Source organism: Hordeum vulgare, chromosome 7H, assembly GCF_904849725.1.
Source record: "Hordeum vulgare subsp. vulgare chromosome 7H, MorexV3_pseudomolecules_assembly, whole genome shotgun sequence".
Classification (NCBI taxonomy): Eukaryota; Viridiplantae; Streptophyta; class Magnoliopsida; order Poales; family Poaceae; genus Hordeum; species Hordeum vulgare.
The window spans coordinates 561,579,214-561,595,931 of NC_058524.1; the positions used below are offsets into that span (position 1 = coordinate 561,579,214).

The window sequence follows — 16,718 nt, forward strand, 5'->3', positions numbered from 1 at the left end:
CTCTGGCTGGAAGGTGTCGTCTTTGATGTGTGGCAGAGCTGATTGATGAGCGTGGTACATGGAAGAGGGAGATGCTACAACATCATTTCATGCAGCTGGATGTCGACGAGATACTCAAGCTGCACCCGTCGCCTAGGATGCAGAACGTCCTAGCTTGGGGGAAGGATCCGAAAGGCATCTTCTCCGTTAAGTCGTCCTACAACATTGGAATGGAAGATAAACGTCGCACATCTTCGTGCGCGACAAGTAGGGCACCGGATGGCAAACGTGCCATCTAGAAGGTATTGTGGAGGTGCCCTGCTCCACCTAAGGTACATATCTTTGGTTGGCGGGTCGCAACCAACTCATTAGCTACGATGGAGAATAAGCATAAGAGAACCTTGGAAAAATCTGATGTATGTGTCCTATGTGGCGTTGAGTGGGAGGAAACCTTCCACGCTATTTGCAGGTGCCCTATGGCGTGTGCTCTATGGGAGGCCATGAGGGAGTCGTGGCCACTCCTGGACCTGGCGACGGTCACAAGCACCGGCAAAGAATGGATACTTCATCTCGTGGATAGCTCCACCGAGATGCAACGGCTCATCATCCTCATGACCTTTTGGCGAGCGTGGCATTGTAGGAGCGAGGTCACACATTATAAGTCGGCGCCACCTATCAAGAGTTCGCGGAGGTTCCTGAAGAGCTATGTCGAGTCCCTGTTGTGCATCAAGCGGCATCTACAAGGAGATTTCTTGAAAGGCAAGATGGTAGTTCAGAGTATACTGCATGTGGTCAAACAAACAGTAGCATCATCAAAAGGTACGCTAGCTGACACAACTTGGGAGAAACCTCCGGCAGGATCGGCGAAGCTAAACATGAATGGATCTTATGTCCATGGCCAGAATACACAGGGTACACGCATGGTACTAAGGGATGACATGGGAGCCATCATCTTCTCTTCGTGTCGCTTTCTTCGATCCTGTCGCTCCCCGATGGAGACGGAAATGGCAGGGTGTCTCGAGGGCACGTCCCTGGCGCTGCAACGAACGGAGAAGCCCCTTATCACTGAGCTGGATTGCAAGGCGGGAGTGGATACCCTGATGGATAGGAGCGTCAATAGATCCTCCTGGAGGAGACGAAGAGGGCATCCATGGCATCCGGAGGCATAGTTTTGCCCACGTCCGGAGATCATCCAACAATGTTGCACATTGTCTAGCTCATACGGGACGAACCACCCAACGTAACATTACCCGCTCACCGGGCTTTGTTGTAGGTACCACCTGGCCTTTTTTGGGTGCTCGATGGGCGATGTCGGCTAGTATATAACCACAACACTTCAGCTCCTGGATATCCCCTTCGAAGACACAAGAGATCTCCCACTTGCCCTGAGATCCTAAGCCAGCCATTGGTGAAGGACGGCTCGAAAGGGCGGGAGATGGTATGGGTCTGGGCGCTCGAGCTTGGAAGGAGAGGGAGTGGAGTTTGGAATGCCTGTGGTGGGCTTTGGATCTTTTTCCCCTTTTAAGGGAGGTCGTGAAGCTTGGGGTTTCCGCTTACCACGCCACCAGCTCCACCACTTCCCGAAACGACCGCGCCGTTGAGCATGTGTGGGTTGGCCCGGGTCTTTAATTTGAATCCCCCTAAATGTGGGACACGGTCTCTTTTGTTGATAGAACGTGCCCCGGGGAAAGTGGCCTCGAGCCGTGATTCGAGTTTTTCTCATTATTTGTTATCACGAATTTTCATCAGAAGAATGGTCACATAAGGGACTGTTCACTTTTGGGCCTTTAAAACCTTGACATTTATTAACGCCCGTTTTGAGAATGCGATATCATTGGAGAGACTAAACCGATATCAGCCAAATATAAGAAAAACTCGTTGTGCAAGCCGATTAGTCTAAGTCCGGCTTCCGAAGACCGTACACATCGGTGTTGAAGGCCAGTTCGGGGGATACTAAGGGAGTTCCGGATTAAGGGGTCCTCGGGGAGTCGGGTTATCCCTTATGGGCCGGCATATGGGCTGCATCACTGAAGACTGGATTATCTGACAGCTTCGCAATCAAGATGTAAAGCTCCGAAGACTATGGGTGCACTCCAAGTTAGGAGGAACAGTTCAGCCTATCTATCCCCGACTAAGGTCGGTAACATGTAACCCTAGGAGCCCTGGTGTCTATATAAACGAGAGGTTCTTATGCGTAGAGGCAGGATATCTCATCTAGGGTTTAGCTCATATGATCTCGAGGTAGATCAAATCTGTAACCATCGTCCCCCATCAATATAATCAAGCAGGACGTATGGTTTTACCTCCTCAAGAGGGCCCGAACCTGGGTAAACATTGTCTCCCCTTCTCTTCTGCAACCCATTCATTCTAGGTCTACTGTTCGGAACCCCCTACCTGAGATTCGCCGATTTTGACGCTGACAGCCACCGTGCGCAGCGAGACACACAGGTTTCCCGATCCGAAGTACAACAAAGTACATGCGATTTGAGGCTCTCTTTACCTTGGAGAGGAGACGTCGCTGCCGGTCGTGCACGCGCAGCACACCGTCCTGGATCAGCACCTGGCAGCCGCTCTCCTCGAGTTGTCCCAGGTTGATGATGTGAGAGCGCATCCGTGGGATGTAGTACACTCCGGTGATCGCGCGGTGCTCGACGGTCTTGCATGTCAGAAGGGTTGTCCCTCGGCCGCAGATGTTGACAACAGAGTTCTCACCAAACTTGACAGTGCCACTGACGATCGTGTCGAGCTCGGCGAAGACCGCTCGTCATGTGATTGGAGGCGCCCGTGTCCAGGTACCACACACCGTCGCCGCCGCTGCAGCTTCCCTCGTTCCCAATATGGACCTGAGCGGAGTCCTCGACAAGGTGAACTGTGGTGTCGTCCACGCCTTCAGAGTTGTGGTGGAAGAGCCCGCAGGCTTGGGCCATCAGCAGGCTCTGCTCCTCGTCCTCGCCACCGGCCTCGACGAGATTCGCCTGCTCCTTGATCCGGGTCCTGCACTTGCGGGCCCAGTGCCCCTTCTTCTTGCAGTAGCGGCGGATGTCCTTGGACTTGTCCCCGCTGATTGTGCCGGGCCACTGCCCTGGCCACGACCGTCGCGCCCACGTCCGCGCCCTTTGTCGCGTCCACGGCCACGGGCGTTGCTCCCTGAGGAGTCGCCGCCCTCCCGCAGCTTCAAGCACACAAACCACTCCTCCTCAATGAGGAACAGCCTGCCATTGCCGGCGCCGGCGCCAGGCGCCGCGTTGAGCTCAAATCTCTCCTTGGCGGCCTTCAGCCGCCAGATAATTCCTCGAGCGCCAGAGTGTTGAGGTCGACCAGGGTCTCAACCGTGCACGCCATCTGCGAGTACGCATTGGGGAAGACCGAGAGGAACTTTCGAACGACGGCATGCTCGCCGATCTTATCACCTAGCAGCTCGAGTTGTGTGACAAGAGAAGACAGGCGCAAACCGAAATCGTCGATGCTCTTGCCGTCGTTGAACTTGATCGCCTCGTACTGACGATGGAGCGTCGTCGCCTTGGCCTCACGTACGCGGCTCATGCCCAGTCGTGTCGTCTTGATTGTGTCCCAAGCATCCTTCGCCGTGTCCCTCACGGCGAGCGTGGACACCATCTCCGACGGCACAGACCACAGCAGACACTCCATTGCCGTGTGATCTGTCTCGTGCTCCGTCGTCCCTTCACTCATGGCGACCCAGAGCTGACGCACCTCGAACATCACCTGCATCAGGAGCGCCCAGTCGCCGTAGTTCGTGCGTGTCAGCATGGCCCATGCCCTGCTGGTGTCGCGGACGACCCTCTGGTATACAATCATGGCGCCGCCGCCGTTCTCCGCCTCCGTCGGGTTATTCTTCTTCAGGCTGCCGAGTCCCATCATCTTCATAGGTCAATCAGGCAACTCAACTCTGATGCCAATTGTTAGACGGCCCCACCCACGACTAACTCCGGCGATCGCCGAAGGGGAAGAGAAGAGGGAAAACGAGTGAGACCAAAGATATTTTGCGCTGTAAACTACTGTAGCTTTCCTGCCTTTTTGCGAAAACATGCCATGATCGAGTAGTGGACGCCGCCATCTCAGTGTCCCCCGGGGGTCGCCTGTCATGGCGCCTTGACCGTGCACTCGTGTCATCCCACGATCGCATCAAGGCGCCGTAGAAAACTCGAACTGAACCGAGAGGCAGCTCGGGTTATTCTAGCGAAACTGAATTTCTAGGACTGACGAACCTGTCGAAACTGAATTTTTCGACACCTAGACTGTAAGACTGAACTGAAGTTTAAGCTAACACGTACGATGGTATGGCTAGGCTCCGGGCCTGATGATCTTTGTCATATTTGTCAAAACGAGCGTAACACCATTCCTTAATTGATACATTCTCGTTTCACCCGGAAAAAAAAAGATGAAATACATGGATACCAGTAACATACGGCATTTTAGTGTATGCAATGTCTGAATTCCATTTTATCCACGCATACTGTCGATTGCTTGGTGTACAAACATGTATTTTCCGGTGTAGCAGGATAATTTGGTACTTGCCGACTAAACATAGCTTGGTAATTCGAGAACTTACGAAGCACGCAGTAGGCGTAAACAATATCAGTCTGATACCGATAAACGTTGGGCAAACAATTTCTGAAACTGCAACACTACACAGATACTAGCAGTACCACCCGGAACAAGATCAGTCAGTACTTTAGAAGCTGATGAGGACCGAGAGAAGGATGGTAGTGCTGAAAACCAGTGCCAGAACGGAGGTCACAGGGTCCGGCAGCGCTACAGCGCCGCCGTTCTTGGTATTATGCGGCCTCGTGTTCACCGCACCGCCACCGGTGTTCCTCCCGCCGCCACTGGCTCCACCGCCGGGGCCACCGCCACCTGCCATGTGCTCGAGCTCCCCCAGGAGCCTCCTGCCTTGAGTTTCTGGAAAGTAAGCGGCAATTCCAGAAATACTTTCGTAAGAGATTGGCTTCATGGCAAGGGTTTACTTTAAATATCAAGAAAGTTGAGAGCAAATATAGGGGGTGATGTACACAAACTACTGACCATGCAATCCCCGCGCCTGGAGATGAGGCTTCAGATGACGATGAGCTGCCTCAGCCATGGTTCCTCTCCGGGCTGCTTGACACCATACGCCATGGGAAACAAAGGTGAGGAGGATGAGGAAGAGAGCGAGAGCACCTTTCTTCATCTCGGGATGGACTTGGATGCCAACAGAGAAACTAAGATGTGAAGTGTGTGTGGAGGCTCGTCTTTTAACTGCTGGAGATGGCTACTCCACAAGTTAAGTGCACGTTAGCACGGGACCAATTCAGCTTTGTTCTCTCTGACAGATACTCTATTGGGGAGGTGGAGGTGCTCTGTGCTGTGCCTTTCTCGCCCCTTTTGATATCTCACAAAATCAGGATTAGTACTTTCCGATAATCTTGCTGGTTAGCAGCACCACTCCCAAAACATGCAACAATATCAAATGCTTTTGTTACGGTGCTACATTTTTATTTTTGACAGGGTTCGTTAGAGCAACTCTAACGCGCCGACTCAAATGAACGGTGTTTTTGTCCGCTTTTTATTCGTTTGGGTCGATTGTCCGTTCGGCGTCCATTGTTTAAGATTTGAGTCGATGGTGTGTCCACCACCTCGATCCATATTTATCGGTCTGGCCGACTGGTTGTCTTTTTCAATAAATGTGCACACGTTTTACATTATTTAACAAGCAGGCGCATAAAAGAATAGCACAGTTTTACAACCAAATAAAGCATAGTTTTTAAATAAATAAGTATAGTTTTATAAATCGACTAAAAATTAGATTATCTTAAATACATAAGAAAAAGATACATCTATTGGTTGCCAACACGTGCCCACATATGTTAAACCAAATCATTTTGGAGGTGCATGTGAGTTTTTCAATCACGCATTTCATAATGAAATTAAACGAACTGTTCAAACGTTGTCGCTCCTCCATGCTGAGGCACGGTATTCTCACCGTGAAATTAAAACCCTTGATCGTAGATACATTTCGGACGCTCATATTCTACGATCATATTGTGCATAATTACAAAGTCGTCATCATCTCTCATAGCTTCTTGGTGCTCCAAGTCCCGGCAAGGTACCCAACGATGCCCCATCGAGATTACAAAACACCAAAGGCACGCTCGACGTCCTTCCTAACACTCTCTTGCTCTTGGGCAAATCTTTTCCTCTTCTCTCCGACGGGATCGGAGATTGTCTTCACAATAGTGATCTACTGACGATAGATACCGTCACCCAGATAGTATCCTTTGTCGTAGTTGTGGTCGTTGATGATAACATTCACTGGTGGGTTGTTGTCTTCCGCAAGCCTTGCAAACACCAACGAGCGTTGAATCATGTTGATATCATTATGTGATCCGATCATGCCGAAAAAGAATGCCACATCCAAAGATCTTGTGAGGCAACGGCCTCAAGTATGATAGTGCAAGCCCTGACATTGCTCTTATACTGCCCTTGCCAAGCGGTATGGCAGTTCTTCCACTCTGAGTGCATGCAGTCTATGCTGCCAAGCATACCTGGGAAGCTCCTCCTGGAATTCATCGCCAACAAACGGGTTGTATCTTGAGGAGTCGGCTCTCTCAATTACTCAGGCCCAAACACAACGATCACAACCTTGCAAAACATGTGCATGGATTCTAGGCATGTAGACTCGCTCATACGAACGTACTCATCAATGAGATCATTGGGCACTCCCTATGCAAGCATTTGGATGGTTGTAGTGCAATTCTCATAAGATGAGAACCAATCTTTGCAAGTGCGTCCTCCTTACACTCGAAATAGTTATCGTATTCGACCCCCTCCCCTCTTTAATACGGTTAAAAACATGTCTAGCCATGCGGAAACGCCGCCGGAATTTCAGATGTTTAAATAGCGGATTGGTTGTGTCAAAGTAGTCCTTTCAAGAAGGAAATGACCGCTCTCTCGGGTACGATTCAACGTCGAAAGTGTCTCAAGATCGAGCCACAGAACAACGGTCGCTGGCTATTAAGGTGGTGATGGACCAAAACGGCAGCCAAGATCTCCTCCTCATCATCGAACGAGGAATCGTCGGAGTCGCAAAGGAAATTGTGGAAAAAGACCTCATTGACGGAGTCCATTTTGTACCTTGGCAAACTGTCGAATAGCTTGTGGGCGGCGTCGAAGGAGCTGGGCGGCAAAGAGATGCGCGCCTCCCTTGGACCAGGTGGTTGGCCTGGAGAAGTCCCGGCGGCGAGACCATGGTGGTGGTAAGGTGGCGATGTTGGGGGAGGTGCGTCGGCATCGACAAATGGGCGGCAGCGACGATGCCGCGGAGGCGGGCGAGGGCTTATTGTCGATATGGGTGAGAGAGGATGATCAATGTGCCACCGACTAGCAGACCAGGGGAGAAATAGGTGGGCGCCACGCGCGTTCGTCTCGTGCCAGCACCGACATAAATCAAGCTTAAAAATGGGTCGGAATTGGATCGACAGACGAAGGAAAAGCGGACACGCATCCGTTCAGATCGACGCGTTGAATCGATTTTTTTATTTGCCGTGATCCAAACAAATATGCGTAGACGAAATAGGTCGACGCTTAGGAATTCCTCTTACGATAGGACTTGGCATCACTAATGTTTCTGTTGGGGGTGGTGTAAAAGCAAAGGCCACCGCAAGGAGCACATGTGGTGGCGCATAGATTCCCTGATGCTCCTTCAAGATTTGCCAGCTATGACCTACTAGATTTTTTGGGGGCAACTGTTGCCTAGGGGTACAACATTTTGAGACCACTAGCAGGCTGTAACGTGAAAAATGCTGAAATTCGTTCTCTTTTTCCGCGAATACGCAGGATGCGTAGCATTCCAATGAAATTGGCTATCTCGTCTCTTTTCGTTTTGTTAGTGACTACAAGAAAGGAATGTATGATCAGAAGGTGATACGATGTGATCTTTGGCCTTCTGTGATGTCGTTTGCAGCATCTTTAACAGGCATTCAAAACTGCTCCGTTAAAATATTTATTTTTTAAATGTCGGAGAGCTCCAATAAATGTTATAAAATTGTGCGTGCGTATAAAAGCTTTTAGACATGCGCTAAAAAGGGCTATCATGCGCAACATATTTTAAGCGCTGAATTAGGCGTGCTTCATAATTAATACTATATGTTTTTTGGACACGCGTTTTTAAACATCTGCTAAATCAATGTTAGCTTTGGTACGCTAAAAATGCTACAGTGATGCAGTAAATTTATTTTAGCGCGTGAAATTTTTATGTGTTTGTTGAAGTTGCTCTTAGCCGAACTGTGAGTGGTCCTTTGAGCCCAAGTCGCGTCATTTTCTGCAGAAGAACAGTTATATCAGTACAAAATAGCAAGGACAACATCTGTATCAATAAATAAAAATATCACGCATTGTGAGCAAAATACTAGTACACTTGTTGAGTTATGAAACGTTTGTACGGATCATGACCATGGAGAGTCTTCTACAAAAGTACTTCATCTGTTTTAAAATAAATAACATAAATTTAATATTAAGTTAGTCTACATTTTATATTAAAGCAGCGATACTTATTTTGGGACGGAAAAAATACAAAACTACCTTTTATTACTTGAGAGTATTTCTTTGCCTGTTGCATAAGATAAACTAGATGGAAAGGCACCAGTGGGTATTGGTGCTTTCAGTCTGATCTGATACTACCTTTGTTGAACTGCAAAAATGTCTTACATTTAGTAACAGATGATGTAGTTTTGATAGTATGACGTCATATTTTCCTTTTTGACTGTTACATATTCAAATAAATGTCAAAATTGTCTAAGTGCATATCATATAGTATGTGTGGTCGCTTATGACGATACGTGTTATCAATATGGGAATGTGTGGGAGGTAGACCTGACAATGGGTTGTCCTTTAATTTGCACTTCACTTGTCAAAGCAAAATTAAAGCATGAGCGCAAAAAACAAAAGCGAAAGCAAGGCATGAGTGCAAAAATCCTGAGTACATGTACTGGTGTTTTTGTATACATGTACTTGCAGTTACATATTATAACTCACCACGGATTTCTAAGATTGACTTGCTCATCTAGTGTTCTTACTTGTTCTAATTTCTCATACGGACGTCAATAGGTCAATAACAAGCAAACCACCTTGGGTTGGGTCCTAGTAAGCCAACCCAGTTAACCAAAGTTCAACCAAATTTTCACGATCAACAATTTAAAATAAGAAGAGCCCGGAAAAAAACAAGTAAAAGTTTGAGGCGAATGAGCAAAGAATCTCAATCCAAGTAAGAAGGCCTCCATATGGAGGGAATCTCTTTCATGTCCACAACCCCCGTCCTAGCCCATTTAGAAGCCCATAGACTCATGGACCCAAGATTACCTAGATCTACTCTCTCACCTCCTTTTTTTCAAGGATAGCCTTGGATCTTTGATCATTTGTCAAGGACCTGTAGACTATACTACCTTCATCATCATGACTTGCGCCATGTGGAGGCGTTCTGCATCGGGAGCTCCTAGTCGGCGCTGTGAGCGCCGATTAGAGATGCTGGCGCCCGCAGCACCGTATTAGCGGACCGGCCCATTTACCTTTTTCTTTATTTCAGAAACTGCAAAAGTTATATGAGGAGAGGAGGAATCGACCTTGGAACCTTATTGTTCACGTGACAAAGTACCAACCACTACGCCAACGGACAACTTGCTATAGTCAGCTCTATTTCATTATTTTACTAGCTAGCAAAGCCCCCGACATGGGAAGCTTCCCAAACTTTTTTTTTCTTTTTTCTCTTTTTCTGTAACGGTTTTGTTCATCTTTTTTCTCTTTTTATGTAACGGTTTTGTTCATCTTTTTTCTTTCCTATTTTTCTGAATGTGTGCCTTTTTACTAAAAAATATGTGCATTTTTGTAAAAAAAATTATCATTTATTTAAGTGCATGCAAATTTTCAAATTTGAAAAAAATTCATTGTTTTTTTAAGTTCATCAAGTTTGAAGACAGTACAGCTAATCTGAAAAAAAAACTCATCGTATTTCAGTGAAGTTCATCATAATTTGAAAAAGGATCATAAAATCTGAGAAAAGTTCATGGAATTTAAGAAAATATCATCGAATCTAAAAAAGGTTCACCGATTTGAAAAGAGTTCAGAGGATTTCAGAAAAAAGTTCATCAATTTTAAAAACAGTTCATGAACTTTGAGAAAAGTTCATCATAATTAGAAAAAGTTCATTGATTTGAAAAAAGTTCAGCGGATTTCAAACAAAAGTTCATCAACTTAAAAAAAAGTTCATCAAATTTAAAAAAATGTTCATAAATTTTTTAAAAAATTAGCGGTTTTGAAGAAGAGTTAACATTTTTGAAAAAAATTCATAGAAATCAAATTTGAAAACAGGAAAAATAGAAAAATAGAAAAAACATTGATTATGAGAAAAGTTCATTGATTTTACAAAAAAGTTCATCAATTTTGAAAAGAGTTCATCGATTTTACAAAAAGGTTCATCGATTTTAATTCAGTTCATTGAATATGAAAAGAGTTCATCAATTTTGAATTAAGTTCATAGATTATGAAAAGAGTTCATCGATTTTTAATTAAGTTCATCGATTATGAAAAGAGTTCATCAATTTGAAAATGAGTTCGTCGATTTTGAAAAGTGTTCATCAATTTTGAAAAAGAGTTCATCGATCTTGAAAAGAGTGTCGATTTTGAAAAGGAATCCATCAAATTTGAAAAAGAAAAACAGAAAAGGAATAAAAAACCAAAAAAAAAACTTGCAAATAGAAAAGAAAAAACAAAAAAGAACAATAGTAAAAAACAGAACAAAACCCTCCCAAAAGAAAGAAAGAAAGACAATTTTTTTAGAAAAAAGATATAGAAAAACGAAAAAGACGTATCGGTAGAATTTAAGGTAGAAGCGGTTGTTAAACAACTTATGTTGGATGGTGTAGTGGTTATTGTATCGTTAGAATGACCATGAGATCCTAGGATTGAATTCTGTAGGCTGCGTATTTTTATAACAGAAGAAAAATACAAGATGGGCCAAGCCCAGCTAGCCCGGGTGCACGTGCCGGTTTGCCAAAAACAACTATAACCGGCACCTGCAGCGCTAAATAGGGGTTGCCTTCTGCATCAGTGCCTGAGTGGTGTCAACCAAAACAGTGCTTGTGATGAGGTTTTGGGCGAGAATTCTAAAAATAGGGACGTGTTTTATCTTCAGATTCTAAATAGCCTCGCAACCCCCTTAGAACCATGCAATCGGATGCCCGAGTAAGAGGTAGGCGTCGCTGGTGCGCCATGGTCTCAGCATAGTCACGTTCTCGGGCTGCCTTGAGCTCGAAATCCGCCTTTTCCTTTGCCAGACATTTTTTACCCAAGGCATAGAGTCTGGCCTCCTCATGACTCTTCTCTCCTCCTGAGTTGTTCTCTATACGGATGGCACCGGTGATATGCATGGTTAGGATTGTTTGTCTCCTCGCCATCATCCACACCATTTGTTATGGTGTCGGTGGTGTTAGTCACGAAGCCTCTTTCGTTGTTGGTGTGGACCATGAAGACTTCCTTTGTGGGATAATCACATAGTCTCATCAAGTGAACGAGTGACTGAGCCTCTCCATCTAGAAGTGCTAGAGTGGGACATTGTTTTTCAAGGTTTTAGACATGTTTTTTTTCTTGTTTCTTTAATGTTTATTTTCTTTTTCAGGGTTTTTTGGAAAAAAATGGAACTTCAAATATATATTTTAATTATTTTTGTGTTTTTTTAAAAAAGTGATCGTCTTTTTCGAAAGAGGTCAATTTTAAAAAGGATCACTTTTTAAAAAAAGCAAGGTTTTAAATCAACATAAAACCTTGAAAAAGGAACAACATGCTATAACATTGAAAGCTAATGAGCCGGCCTAGTCAAGCAAACATTTTTGTTTTGTCGGCATTATGATGCAAAGCGTGACATATGGGAGCAACTATTCAAGGGTACCGCATAGAATTGAGGATAAAGTACTCGGGCATTAACCGCTTGTGGCCTAGGATTTTGTTCTAGTCAAATGTCGTACAACCAACCAGCGATCTTTGAAGCTTCCGAAATGGCTCAGTGGAAACGACATGGGCCAAGTCACAGGCTTTGGGGGTGTCCACAAAGGAAGGCAGGGCGACGATGTTGACGGTGACATAAGGGAGCACACGCCCTGAAATGTGCATGGTGCCAATATTTGGATAGATGGAGGTGCGCTACATTGCCTCGCCCAAGCTCCAAATATGGAGGCTCGCGGGCTAGCTTTGGAGCGCCCTCAGAAAATTAAGGCGGTTGAGAGCGAGATGGCAACTCTACTAGAGTGGCCTTTTCGACTAAAATCACTATAATGACGGTTATTATAGCGATCGGAATGGTATGGTTGACTTTGCTAGGGTTTCTCTTATGCTGCTTGTGAGCATGATCACCAAAAAGGTGTCCTTCTTGCAACAGGTACCGTAACGAGGAATGGTGGCATTCGGAAAAATGTTAGGACGTGTACAATGGTTTTACCTTAGAAGTGACAAGTAGGATAAATACAGAGGTGGAGAAAAGAGAAATCTGAAAAAAAAGGCATGCCTTCTCTTCATTAAGAGATGATACCTTAGCACAGAATGTCTTGCCACATATTTAGAAATGACTAGTTATTGATTGAAGATAATACAAATAAAAAACCATTGTACATACTTTTGTAATTGTAATCTCTTATTTATCAAAAAATATATTAAGATAAGACTCTTTTATTAATCAATATACGCGCCCTTATAATGAGCGAGGTGTTTTGGCCCCCCGGACTCATATGAGACCAGGAGTAAATAAAAAGATCGTTAAATATTAATTAAATTAAAAAAAAACTGAATTTTTATGTGGAGAAAGATGCCCGAGTGAGTGTGTACATGCCAAATTTGAGAACATATGGATGTCTAAGTAGCTCTCAGCAAAACAAAGACAAATTTTTTTGGACCTGATTATTTTGTTGTTGTTGAGAGCTACTCATATGTCCAATTTTTTTGGAATTTGGCACACACCTCACGCATTCAAATATCTTACGTGGAAAAAATAATCATATTTTTTATTTTTTTCTAGTTATTTTTATTTACTGGTCACTGGGTGCAGGTGAGCCCGGGCTCAGATCTGGATATTCGCCCTTATAATGCCATAGGCCTGGGTTATTTCAACATACAAAGAGAGAGAAAATAGGAAAATACATTTTGGTTCTGGTTGTATATGCATCTCATATGGAAACTTTTCTTTAATAATTAAATAAAAAAGTCAAAATAGTTCAAAAATATTTTTGTATTCGAGTTGACTTTGTTTTGCACTCGTATCAAAAAATTCATGAAAAGAAACCCAACATTGACTTCTGGACAAAAAAGACAAAATTTATTTGCTACTCCCTCCGTCCGAAAATACTTGTCATAGGAATGAATGTATCTAGATGTATTTTAGTTCTAGATACTTTCATTTTTATCCATTTATGTGACAAGTAATTTCGAAGGAAGGTAGTATTATAGGTCACTATTCACACTATTTTAATCGAAAAAATGTCTTTTTTGAAAAGTCGTCAACATGTAATATATTTTTTATGGATTTTTTCTTACAAGAACAAAGGAAGGTCAAATTTATTTCAAATATATATTTTTAACTTTTTGTTGAATTGCTATATTGTTTTCGCATATAGGATGTATATACATCAAGGAACCAAAGAGAAAATAGGACTATTTAGTCACAGATAACATAGTAGTAACATAACAATGTACATGGTGTATGATTTTTTATAAACTTATTGCATTGCCCACTCCTCTTTTACGTGAAATCTATACCTATACTAATTATGGACTCTCTAAAAAATTTCACGTTAATCATAAATTAGGGACCGTTAATCTGGTAGGACCGAGTTATAACGGTGTAGATTAACAGAAAATACATAAAAAAGACTAGCAGGTAATCAAATCTCATGTATCTCTCTAGTAGGGAAAAAAACTTCACATATCTCTCCCAAAACGTAGGCCTCTCAACCTCTCATGTATCTCAATCTAGAAAAAAAATCATGGGCAAAAAAATACATTAAAAAAACTAGCATGTAATCAAATCTCACGTATCTCTCCAACAAGAAAAAAACCTCACATATCTCTTCCACAACGTACACGTATCTCTCCAACAGAGAAAAAAACTTCACATATCTCTCAACCTCTCATGTATCTCCATCTAGAAAATACATTAAAAGAAACTAGCACGTAATCATAAAAAAATACCATGTAATCAAATCTCACGTATCTCTCCAACAGGAAAAAAACCTCACATATCTCTCCCACAACGTAGGCCTCTCAACCTCTCATGTATCTCCATCTAGAAAAAATCATGGGCAAAAACATACATAAAAAATTAGCACATAATCAAATCTCGCGTATCTCTCCAACAAGAAAAAAAAACTCACATATATCTCCCACGACGTAAGCTTCTCAATCTCTCATGTATCTCCATCTAGAAAAAAACTAACACGTAATCCAATCTCACGTTTCTTTCCAGCAAGAAAAAAACTCACATATACCTCCCACAACGTAAGTCTCTGAATCTCTCATGTATTTCCATCTAGAAAAAAACTAGCACGTAAAACAATCTCCAACAAGAAAAAAAACTCTCAAATTACTTCCCGCAATACAAGCCTCTCAATCTCTCACGTATCTCCAGCTAAAAAATATACTTCTCTCCCAATCTCTCATGTATCCCTCCAATAAAAAAAAAATATATCTACAAGATCTCTCTCAATCTCTCACGCATCACTCTCTCACTCTTCAAGAGTAAAATGCATCTTTGGTCCTTCAAATTGCTGGCCATGTCTACAATGGTCCACAAACTCACAAACTGATTGAGTACAATCCTGGAACTTGTAAATACGGACTGAGTACAGTCCTTAATCTAGGCAAACCAGTCTTGTGCTACTACAACACATACATGTGGTGTACGCCACACCTGCCACGTCAGTATAGGGCCCAGGGCCAACCGATTAACTTGTTCGTGGCACCTATTCCCTCCCCAAATCCCTAACTCTAATCCCCACTTTTCCTCAGCATGGGCATCGACAACTATTCCGTGAACGATGCTTACTCGCAACAGTATGTGCCTTTTTTATTAATTACGAAATGTAATACCAGCTATGTATGAGAACTATGTTAATGTCAGGAAGTGGTGTCTTGATCTATCCTTTGTATCACATGTATGTGAAATGCAGTTTGTACAGTACTCAGACCAACCTAAAGCAGCAAGTGGGCATACAATGTCAACACTAAAATCCACACCTCTATTATTTACTACAAACACACCCTTTCTAGCAGGTGAAGCAAGACAAGTTCTTGCTGATTCAATATTCCTATCCAACTTTTTCCTTATCTTTGGACATATTGTACCATGCCACTTAACAGGCTCCCGTTGCTTGGTATAAATTCTCCCCATACACTGCCCTTTAATCCTTTGGCACATGCTTATAATGGGCATTTCCCTTGCATCTAATATGTATCTGTTGAAGACCTCACAAGTATTGTTCAACATAACATCACATTTAGGGAAATCATTTTGATATGCCCTTACCCATGTTTCAGGTGCCAACTCCTCTAGCCAATCATGGGCCTCCTTATTATGAACTAACATCTCATTCATACTTTGTCCAAATTGTCCTTCTGTGCTACTTCTAGCACATTTCCACAGTTGGTTTTTCAAGGCCTCATCTTTGAAGTTTTTGTTGAAATTCTGCCATAAATGTGTGACACAGAATCTATGTGAGGAGTCACTGAACAGCTCTCTAACCGCCTTAATTAAACCCTAGTAAGAAAACATAATATAATTAGAAATGCAGTAGTACAATTAATTATATATGTATTTTCTTATGTGAAATACTCACTTTTTTCTTGTCATACATGATTGTCCAAGGAGAAGTGTTTCTAATGCCAAGGTCTTGCTTTAGAGCTGTCAAGAACCACCTTCAGGCTTTTGTATCTTCCCTCTGAACCACTGCATGTGCAACAAGAAAAATACAGTCATTCGGATCCATTCCTACTGCACTAAGTAGAATGCCTCCAAATTGTGTTTTCAAGTGACATCCATATAGGAAAATAACGGGCCTACAGGCAAATAGAAAACCTCTCTTGCAAGCATCAAAAGAGAAATAACATTTCTGAAACTGGCCGACATTTGCAAGTTCTACAAAAGATGTACTACCAGGATTTGATCTCCTAAGCTCATTTGCATAGTCCAACAACATGTCATATTGGGCAATCTCGTCCGGAAATCCCTTTTGGAGCTCGGCCTCCAGTGAGGCCTCCAAATTCAAATTTGAAATTTTATCAAAATTCATATTTTTACATTTTAAAAAATTCTGAAAAAATACAGATATATATGAAGATATAACACACACGTGTGTAAAATTTTAGTTCAAAATACATTGAAATGAGGGCTATGCAAAAAAGATAAATCTGGGGCTGTTTAACACATGATACTATTCATCCTCCGAGGCCACGAATTTGTCTTTTTTATACAGGTCGCAACTCAAGGTATTTCATCATGAATTTTTACACACATGTGGGTTACATCCTTACATACATGCATATTTTTTTCAGAATTTTTTAAACTCCTTTACATTAGTTTACAGAGGGAGTATATGGCAAGTCCTAATGTAAATATACACAAGACATACCTTTATGGTACATAGATTATAATGTAATATTGAATAACTCGAATGCATGGATTGGCGACTATTGGTCTCTAATTTGTGACA

At 43.1% G+C, this 16,718-nt stretch overlaps 1 protein-coding gene across 1 annotated transcript; it reads right to left on the reverse strand.

Annotated features, from left to right (window-relative positions):
* Nucleotides 1–4,398: 4,398 nt before the first annotated feature.
* Nucleotides 4,399–5,242, reverse strand: LOC123409982. The gene is made up of 2 exons (XM_045102850.1): nt 5,023–5,242; nt 4,399–4,899 (listed from the first exon to the last, which is right to left on the reverse strand). Exons 1-2 carry the CDS (start codon nt 5,165–5,167, stop codon nt 4,673–4,675), a joined length of 372 nt encoding a protein of 123 aa, XP_044958785.1. The 5' UTR covers nt 5,168–5,242; the 3' UTR covers nt 4,399–4,672.
* Between the last annotated feature and the right edge of the window lie 11,476 nt (nt 5,243–16,718).